This window comes from Littorina saxatilis, linkage group LG11 (genome assembly GCF_037325665.1).
Source record: "Littorina saxatilis isolate snail1 linkage group LG11, US_GU_Lsax_2.0, whole genome shotgun sequence".
Lineage (NCBI taxonomy): Eukaryota > Metazoa > Mollusca > Gastropoda > Littorinimorpha > Littorinidae > Littorina > Littorina saxatilis.
Window position 1 is genome coordinate 4,400,362 of NC_090255.1, and position 10,843 is coordinate 4,411,204.

Sequence of the window (10,843 nt, forward strand, 5' to 3'; positions counted from 1 at the left end):
TGCCATCATTTTGCCAGAATTTTGCCAGCAAAAACCCATCATTTATTTGATGGCTTTTTGATGGCTTGCCATCATTTTGCCAGAATTTTGCCAGCAAAAACCCATCATTTATTTGATGGCTTATTGATGGCTTGCCATCAAAAACCCAGCATTTTGCCAGCATTTCGCCAGCATTTTGCCAGCATTTTGCAGGTTTTTAGTTCCATATAAAAAAAACTTTTTTCCATATATTTTCCGTTAATGGCCCTTTACCTGCTGAAATTACCGGGCCAGTTGTGGCCCGGCAAAATGCCATATTTCTGTCTACCATTGCCAGCAAAATGCCAATAAGTTGCAGGAAATATACCAATACCACTGATTCGGATAGAATGACGGCTCTATTCATGTACTCGATCTGCACAGTCTTGTTAGCCCATAGATGGTTGTTAGAAGTCTATAAATATGCTTTGTTTTGTCATTTTTTACTGCGAATGTAATAACAATAACAAAACACAGCACATCAATGGACTTTTCAACCCATGCTGGCGGCAAGACGTGCGCAAATAAAGCAAAGGGCAATGCTGTCAAGCTGTACATTAGCAATATGCATATGCGTAATTATCAAATTCATCAGTAAAATGCAATTGAAATGCTAATCACATTTGTCGTGTAACTTATCTGGCAAGTAAAGGCAGTGGTTTTGACAGAATATCGTCATCAACGCAGTTATAGCGGGCACAACAACAATACAGTAATATATATTAAAAACAAAACAAATGTAAAGCTTCCAAACAGCAACGACTCATTACCGAAACATTACAGAAACGTACGCTTTGTTTTCAGTTGCTCACTGTTTTATTTTATTTGTACAGCGTTCTAAATTTCACACTCGAGACATGATGACCAAAGGCAGGAATGTTTCTTGTTCACTTCCCAGTAAACCTCCGTAGGATTGTCTTGATTCTGTCATTTCTCTGTTCGCATCCGCAACGTTGAGATAACGCTTCTTTTCTTTGTCCTGACGTCGTAGCCTACGGTAAGCCATTGAAACTCTCAAGTCCTCCTGCCGTTCACCTCTTGAAACATGAAAGCAAACGAGTTTTGTTGGTTTTAATTCATTATTCCATATCACACACACACACACACACACACACACGCACGCACGCACACACACACACACACACACACACACACACACACAACCAAACAACCAAACAAACGCAAGCATACACGCAGGCATGCAAGCAAACAGCACACGCACGCACGCACGCGCGCGCGCTCACACACACTCACGCGCACACACACACGCGCGCGCACACACACACACACACACACACACACACACACACACACAGAGGCATTCTCACAGAGAGGACGACTTCTTGTAATCTATTATATTTTTTGAACTGACTAAAATGCCAAGCAGAAGTAAGGGGTCAACAGGAATATGTATTTTGATCTAACCTGCGAAGCTTACGTTGTCTCGGACAGCTCTCTTGCGTTTCTCTCAGGAACTGAGACCCAGGCGAGCTGCATCTTATCCAGTTGGGCAGTCAGACACTTGCACAAATCTTTGTCCTGGAGTGAATAGACACATACTCAATGTCAACATTCACAAGATGCAATTTGTTTGGTTACAAGTAAGCTTATGGTAATGCCTATGGTGCTTTTCTTTTGACAGAGACAAAACAAACTCAATCACACAAAGAAAGGAAAAAGGCACACACACACACACACACACACACACACACACACACACACACACAACCGCGCGCGCGGGCGCGCACACACACACACACACACACACACAACCGCGCGCGCGGGCGCACACACACACACACACACACACACACACACACGCGCGCGTGCGCGCGCAGATTCTTTCTTACAGAGAGGACGACTTCTTAAAGTCTATTATATTTTGCGAACTGACTCAAACGTCCAGCAGAAGAAATTTGAACAAGTCGCGTAAGGCGAAAATACAATATTTAGTCAAGTAGCTGTCGAACTCACAGAATGAAACTGAACGCAATGCCATTTTTCAGCAAGACCGTATACTCGTAGCATCGTCAGTCCACCGCTCATGGCAAAGGCAGTGAAATTGACAAGAAGAGCGGGGTAGTAGTTGCGCTAAGAAGGATAGCACGCTTTTCTGTACCTCTCTTTGTTTTAACTTTCTGAGCGTGTTTTTAATCCAAACATATCATATCTATATGTTTTTGGAATCAGGAACCGACAAGGAATAAGATGAAAGTGTTTTTAAATTGATTTGGACAATTTAATTTTGATAATAATTTTTATATATTTAATTTTCAGAGCTTGTTTTTAATCCGAATATAACATATTTATATGTTTTTGGAATCAGCAAATGATGGAGAATAAGATAAACGTAAATTTGGATCGTTTTATAAATTTTTATTTTTTTTTACAATTTTCAGATTTTTAATGACCAAAGTCATTAATTAATTTTTAAGCCACCAAGCTGAAATGCAATACCGAAGTCCGGGCTTCGTCGAAGATTACTTGACCAAAATTTCAACCAATTTGGTTGAAAAATGAGGGCGTGACAGTGCCGCCTCAACTTTCACGAAAAGCCGGATATGACGTCATGAAAGACATTTATCAAAAAAATGAAAAAAACGTTCGGGGATTTCATACCCAGGAACTCTCATGTCAAATTTCATAAAGATCGGTCCAGTAGTTTAGTCTGAATCGCTCTACACACACACACACACACACACACAGACACACAGACACACAGACACACGCACATACACCACGACCCTCGTTTCGATTCCCCCTCGATGTTAAAATATTTAGTCAAAACTTGACTAAATATAAAAAAGACCGACAACGGAGGAAAAGAACAAGAAGATACTAGATCTAACGCCGTTGCGACGACCTGCTCACACAACTGTTTGTGAAACTCACCACGCTTGCTTCTAGCCGGAGGAGATCGGACGCGTACTGAAATCGAAGAAGGTGCTTTGGAAATTCCTTGAAGTTGAATGCAAAACAAATAACCGGACATCTGCAGAACCACCGCGGGCCGGATTTAGTTGACAATGCGTCATCATCACGAGTGACGTCAAGATATTTCGACATTTGTTTGTACATTACGTCACTCCAAGTGAGAAAGTCATACCGCTGTGCTGTCGCAGATCTTCTTGCCAGCAATTATCCAGCATTGGCCCACTGCTGGCGTGCCAGCAAAAACCCACCTATAATTGCCAGCAAATCGCCACCTATGGCCCAATGCTGGCAAACAAGCACTGGGCCACCAATGGCGTGCCAACAGTGGGCCAATTAAGGCATTTTACTGGCCGACAATATTACTGGAATGCCAGAGATGGGCCAGTGATGGCAAGCCATAACTGGGCCTTTGTTGGCAAACCATAATTGGCCCAGTGTTGGTTTTTTTATGGCCAGCTTTACCAAACTTGCCAGCAAAAAGCCAGCAGTGGCCCAGTTCTGGCATGTTTATTGGGTACGGAGTGAGTGAGTTTGTGTTATGTTACTGTTTGTTGATTTCTTACGGGAGCCTTGAGGGCTTCGCCTCTTGTTATGTAACATTTTAATGGACAATAAAGTGCTGTTATTGTTATTGCTATTGTTATCATCATCATCATCATCATCATCATCATCATCATCATCATCCCTCTCACAATATGTTACCTCAACGCCAGTAGCAGTCACAGTCGGAGCATCCGTGCCCATGGCAGAGATACGAACGTCGTCGTCGTACGTGGCTGTTGTGGTTGCGAACTCGATAGTCATGCCACCAACATCTAGCTGGTCGGGGAGACATTGTGCACGTGCTACAGGCAGAAAACACGCTGTCACTGTCAGCAGCAGCAGACCGGCTGGTAGCGGTAGGGTTGTCATTTTCTGTAACAAAAATTCACAACACGAAATAGGGTTGATCAGAAATGAACAGCACCCAAGCGGTAGGGTTGTTGAAGGGTCGAGGACGACCCCTCTTCTGCAAAGCCTTGGGAGAGGTGCACATGAGTCGTTTTTACATTTAGTCAAGTTTTGACTAAATGTTTTAACATAGAGGGGGGAATCGAGACGAGGGTCGTGGTGTATGTGCGTGTGTGTGTGTGTGTGTGTGTGTGTGTGTGTGTGTGTCTGTCTGTGTGTGTCTGTGTGTGTGTGTGTAGAGCGATTCAGACTAAACTACTAGACCGATCTTTATGAAATTTGACATGAGAGTTCCTGAGTATGATATCCTCAGACGTTTTTTTCATTTTTTTGATAAATGTCTTTGATGACGTCATATCCGGCTTTTCGTGAAAGTTGAGGCGGCACTGTCACGCTCTCATTTTTCAACCAAATTGGTTGAAATTTTGGTCAAGTAATCTCCGACAAAGCCCGGACTTCGGTATTGCATTTCAGCTTGGTGGCTTAAAAATTAATAAATGACTTTGGTCATTAAAAATCTGAAAATTGTAAAAAAAAACAAAAATTTATAAAACAATCCAAATTTACGTTTATCTTATTCTCCATCATTTGCTGATTCCAAAAACATATAAATATGTTATATTTCGATGAAAAACAAGCTCTGAAAATTAAATATATAAAAATTATTATCAAAATTAAATTTTCCAAATCAATTTAAAAACACTTTCATCTTATTCCTTGTCGGTTCCTGATTCCAAAAACATATAGATATGATATGTTTGGATTAAAAACACGCTCAGAAAGTTCAAACAAAGAGAGGTACAGAAAAGCGTGCTATCCTTCCCAGCGCAACTACTACCCCGCTCTTCTTGTCAATTTCACTGCCTATGCCGTGAGCGGTCGACTGCCGATGCTACGAGTATACGGTCTTGCTGCGTTGCATTGCGATCAGTTTCATTCTGTGAGTTCGACAGCTACTTGACTAAATGTTGTATTTTCGCCTTACGCGACTTGTTACATTTAGTCAAGTTTTGACTAAATGTTTTCACATAGAGGGGGGAATCGAGACGAGGGTCGTGGTGTATGTGTGTGTGTGTGTGTGTCTGTGTGTGTGTGTGTGTCTGTGTGTGTGTGTGTGTGTAGAGCGATTCAGACTAAACTACTGGACCGATCTTTATGAAATTTGACATGAGAGTTCCTGGGTATGATATCCCCGGATTTTTTTTTCATTTTTTCGATAAATACCTTTGATGACGTCATATCCGGCTTTTTGTAAAAGTTGAGGCGGCACTGTCACACCCTCATTTTTCAATTAAATTGATTGAAATTTTGGCAAAGCAATCTTCGACAAAGCCCGGACTTTGGTATTGCATTTCAGCTAGGTGGCTTAAAAACTAATAAGTGAGTTTGGTCATTAAAAATCGGAAACTTCTAATTAAAATTATTTTGTTATTAAACGATCCAAAAACAATTTCATCTTATTTTTCGTCATTTTCTGATTCCAAAAACATATACATATGTTAAATTTGGATTAAAAACAATCTCTGAAAATTAAAAATATAAAAATTATGATCAAAATTAAATTTCCGAAATCGATTTAAAAACTATTTCATCTTATTCCTTGTCGGTTCCTGATTCCAAAAACATATAGATATGATATGTTTGGATTAAAAACACGCTCAGAAAGTTAAAACGAAGAGAGGTACAGTAAAGCGTGCTATGAAGCACAGCGCAACCGCTGCCGCGCCAAACAGGCTCGTCACTTTCACTGCCTTTTGCACTAGCGGCGGACTACGTTCAGTTTCATTCTGTGAGTTCCACAGCTTGACTAAATGTAGTAATTTCGCCTTACGCGACTTGTTTGCCCTTCTCCCGAGATCAGTTACTTTTGTTTTGTTTCGTTTTCCTCTCCTAATTTGTGCATCTTCACAAGTTTTCTGTTTTATCTGTTTGTCATACATGGTGTCAATTGGAAACAAACGAAACAAAACATGAGAAACTGATCTCGTGGGAACGGTAGTGCACTCGAGGAAGGTTTGGAAAAAAACACAACACTGTCCCTTTCAACCCGTATGGGGCCACCACAACATGTGACAGACTGACCAATCCGCCAAACCGATTCGTTCATAGAGATAAGTTTAGCGGCATAACATTTACAGTGCCTCAGTGAAACAGACGAATCTATGTGCTAAAGCGGGCAATGTGTACCAGACGACAAAGTTGTCATTGTCTGTAAGTACAGTACACAGCACGAAATAGGGTTGATCAGATATAAGAATAAGAATAAGAATACTTTATTATCTCATAGAGAAATTCAGGCGTGGTACATAACAATAATACAAACAGGACATTGTTTTTACAGCGCCCAAGCGGTAGGGTTGTCATTGTCTTGACTAAATATAATAAGGACAAGAAAAGACACAAGACTTGACAAAATCAGGGATGAAAATTGCCTTGTTAAAAATAAACTGAAATTGGCATTCAGAAAAAGTGATAATTAAGGAAAAAGAAGGTGGGGGTCTGGGGGCCGCAGAAGGCCCCCAGTAGGGTCCAGGGGCAACGCCCCTGGTCGGAGTGTGGGGGCGAAGCCCCCAGAAGCTGAAGGTTTTTAGTGTTTTAGACACACAAAAATGCATATTTCAGCTTAATCATAGCCCCCACCCCCTTTCTCTTCCTTCCCATGTTTCTCAAATTAATTTTACACTAAGACTCAAAATAAGGAGGAGAAAGAGAGAGAGAGAGAGAGAGAGAGAGAGAGAGAGAGAGAGAGAGAGAGAGAGAGAGAGAGAGAGAGAGAGAGAGAGAGAGAGAGAGAGAGAGAGAGAGAGAGAGAGAGAGAGGCGGGGTGTGACGGTGTGGTTTCAATGTTCTTACCTTGTCTGTGCCAAACGACCCCAGTGACTGGTTAACCGACTGGGTTTTCAGGATAGTCAGGTGCTTGTTGCTTTTCAAGTGTCTTTTGAGGGCAGTCTTTCCATTGGAGCCGTAGTTGATAACATCGTTGCACAAAGTGCACTGAGCTTTTCCCGGCAAGTTGATTTTAGCAAAAGCATCGCCAACTTTCAGTTTCACGTCTTGTGTCTTCTGGCCTTTCTCGTCTTTCCAGCTCAATGATACAACTTCATCGAGCCAGTCGAATCTCCAGAGATTTTTCTTGTACTTCTGCTGGTCAATTTCCCGGGCTAGAACGGTTTCGTCTCGCTTTAGCTTCCTCATCATTTTGGCAGGTGGCTCGAAGCGATGTAAAAATGGCGCCGAATCATTCTCATACGGTATGCTTATACTGAATCCCCGATAGCTACGTTGAAACGGTGACTGTAGGAGACAAAGAGCGCGTTCCCATACGGATCGACCAGCAACAGTCTGACCGTTTTAGGAACCAACCGTTCAAGAATAGTATGGAATGGAACGTCGCGATCAGCGGACCGGCCGAAAAACGTGGGTCTATACCTACATATACCCCACCATTTTCTCAGCGGATTTGCACGAATCTCAAGAATGATCCCTGGAGCCTAAAAATTTACGGAATTCCGTAAATTTACGGAAGAATCCCATCGTGAGCCAAAAAACGGAATCGCACAAATAAATCGGATGGCCCATTGAAAATAATCGGAAAAGTCGGAAAAAACGGAGAATTTTCATCCCTGAAAATGTAAAAAGGACCAGGCAAGCTTGTCATCGCAAAACACTGTCAAACACAAATTCTAGTGGGTGTTTTAGGCGAAGTAATCTAATAGCAGTGAGATTTTCAATCGGAAATTCAACAACAAAAACAGGTAGAGATGCTCATTTCCAAAAACAAAACCCAACCAAACGAAACCTGGTATGACAGTAAATCCAAAACCCAACCAAACGAAACCTGGTATGACAGTAAATCCAAAACCCAACCAAACGAAACCTGGTATGACAGTAAATCCAAAAACAAAACCCAACCAAACGAAACCTGGTATGACAGTAAATCCAAAAACAAAACCCAACCAAACGAAACCTGGTATGACAGTAAATCCAAAAACAAAACCCAACCAAACGAAACCTGGTATGACAGTAAATCCAAAAACAAAACCCAACCAAACGAAACCTGGTCTGACAGTAAATCCAAAAACAAAAAGACTGCCAACGTTCCAAAATTCAGAATCAAAAAACAAGAAAGGTAGGTTGTTGGAACGTTTGTTATTGACAAAACAATACATTCACAGATATTTTGAACCAACGGTCTTTTAAGTGAACAGACAAACAAATATTCACACAAAACCTCTCTTGATAGAATCAGTTTTTGCCCACTCGTCAGGAAGCCGAGCGAATGAAATTCCGAATGATGAGTATTTCGAATCTCGTTGGGTCGAAATATCTGTGAATGTATTGTTTTGTCAACAACAAACGTTCCAACACCTACCGTTCTTGGGGTTTTTTGCTTAAGAAAGGTAAGTTGTTGGAACATTTGTGATTGACAAAACAATAAGTCACAGTCACAGATATTTGTGAACATACAAACAGATATTAATCAAACAAAAACATACTTAGCTCTCAAAAGGTGCGGCTGCTTAGGAAGAAGACACATGCGAGGCAATGATTATATATGACGAAATGTATGACCTTTGTTTTTTTGCAGTCTCAATTGTTTTTGGACTTGCATGACAGTGCTTGCAGATATTTCTGAATTTATAGTTGACCCGTCCAACAATAATATTATCTCGGTTAGCAATGAGACCACCGCGTACCGTGATCGTGATTCTCAACAGTGACAACGATCACTTGACGACAGAAATTGTCAGTGTTAAGCATTGGGGGAGCGTCAACAGTGACAACGATCACGTGACGACAGAAAGTGTCACTGTCAACCAATGGGGGAATCAACGATTTAGTGGAACAGTTGTCGGTGACAAGTGTATGTTAGTTGTGTTTTGTTTTTTTCTCCATTTATCAATAGACCCAGAGCATGCACTCAAAGTGACTGGTCCCCTACCTTAAACACACACACGCACTCACATGAAACGCACAGACACGCGCGCGCTCGCACACACACACACACACACACACACACACACACACTCACGCGCGCGCGCACGCATACACACACACACTCACGCGCGCGCGCGCGCGCATACACACACAGACACACACTCACGCGCGCGCGCACGCACACCGGCACACACACACACACACACACACACACACACCTGATAGTGACCCTTGATCATTTTCTTGACAACCCGAATTCACGGCACATTCTGCTATCGACGTGTTTTTCAATGTCCGATTGAAGACGTGTACCGATCGAGTGCCCTACAATCAAAGCTGAAAGATTTGCCATCTTCGCTGGTTTGATAACTTGCACCCAAACAAACAAATGCAGGCTAAGACAGTGGACATTATTACAGTCTGAGCACAAAGACGACAAGAAAAATGTTCATTCAAAATGAACAGCGTCGATGCAATGTCCGCCAAAGATTTATTTTGGGAAGTGTTAAAGGTTAGGGTCAAAAGTTAATGAATTGCATGTTGTGCTGGATATATAAATTGTTTATTTCAGTCAATGCTTGCTATGAATTTATCAAACAGCCACAAGAAAAAACAAGTCGCGTAAGGCGAAAATACAACATTTAGTCAAGTAGCTGTCGAACTCACAGAATGAAACTGAACGCAATGCCATTTTTCAGCAAGACCGTATACTCGTAGCATCGTCAGTCCACCGCTCATGGCAAAGGCAGTGAAATTGACAAGAAGAGCGGGGTAGTAGTTGCGCTAAGAAGGATAGCACGCTTTTCTGTACCTCTCTTTGTTTTAACTTTCTGAGCGTGTTTTTAATCCAAACATATCATATCTATATGTTTTTGGAATCAGGAACCAACAAGGAATAAGATGAAAGTGTTTTTAAATTGATTTGGACAATTTAATTTTGATAATAATTTTTATATATTTAATTTTCAGAGCTTGTTTTTAATCCAAATATAACATATTTATATGTTTTTGGAATCAGAAAATGATGGAGAATAAGATAAACGTAAATTTGGATCGTTTTATAAATTTTTATTTATTTTTTACAATTTTCAGATTTTTAATGACCAAAGTCATTAATTAATTTTTAAGCCACCAAGCTGAAATGCAATACCGAAGTCCGGGCTTCGTCGAAGATTACTTGACTAAAATTTCAACCAATTTGGTTGAAAAATGAGAGCGTGACAGTGCCGCCTCAACTTTCACGAAAAGCCGGATATGACGTCATAAAAGACATTTATCAAAAAAATGAAAAAAACGTCTGGGGATTTCATACCCAGGAACTCTCATGTCAAATTTCATAAAGATCAGTTTAGCAGTTTAGTCTGAATCGCTCTACACACACACACAGACACACAGACACACAGACACGCACGCACGCACATACACCCCTCGATTCCCCCTCTACGTTAAAACATTTTGTCAAAACTTGACTAAATGTAAAAAGAACTCTTTAATTAAACATTAAAGCTTGTTTGAAACAGGTAGAAAGGAAGAGTTGATATTGCAATATCTGTACGTGGGAATGTGGTGAAAAAGAGTGCTAAAAGTAGTAAGTCAGTCTCAGATCCATTTAAAATATTATTTTATTGCAGAAAAACAAAATACAAATTTTTAAAAAAAACACAGAACCATTACCAGGTGTCATAGGAATGTTTGAAAACAATAGTTTTAATTTTACACTGTAAATACAGGAATCAGAATTAAACACCTCAAATTGGCACATGAATAAGTACTGACATGAGCGTACAATATTTTAATGGAAGTGCATTTTTAGCACGAAGCATCCGCAGGAGGATGCACTAACAATTACATGGCGATGAAGGAAGAAACAAAACAATAAGCTCGATGATACGATGTGTCCGCTTCAATTGCAGCTAGGAAAGTGAGGACACTTAGCGTGGGAAGCATCTCTGTGAGACAAAACGGGGGGGGGGGGGGGGGGGGGGGGGGGAGGGGTGCAACC

The 10,843-nt window shown here is 41.0% G+C and overlaps 1 protein-coding gene across 2 annotated transcripts in view; it reads right to left on the reverse strand.

Moving 5' to 3' along the window:
- Positions 1-8,828, reverse strand: part of LOC138979447 (protein D2-like) — a 19,856-nt gene extending 11,028 nt beyond the window's left edge. The window contains exons 1-2 of one of the 2 annotated variants that reach the window (XM_070352171.1): positions 8,400-8,828; positions 3,655-3,867 (exon numbers count right to left, since the gene is read on the reverse strand). In XM_070352171.1, coding sequence (XP_070208272.1) covers positions 3,655-3,864 — 210 coding nt within the window. In that variant the 5' untranslated portion in view covers positions 3,865-3,867; positions 8,400-8,828. The remainder of the gene's footprint in view (positions 1-3,654; positions 3,868-8,399) is intronic. The other variant, XM_070352170.1, reaches the window with a different exon arrangement.
- Between the last annotated feature and the right edge of the window lie 2,015 nt (positions 8,829-10,843).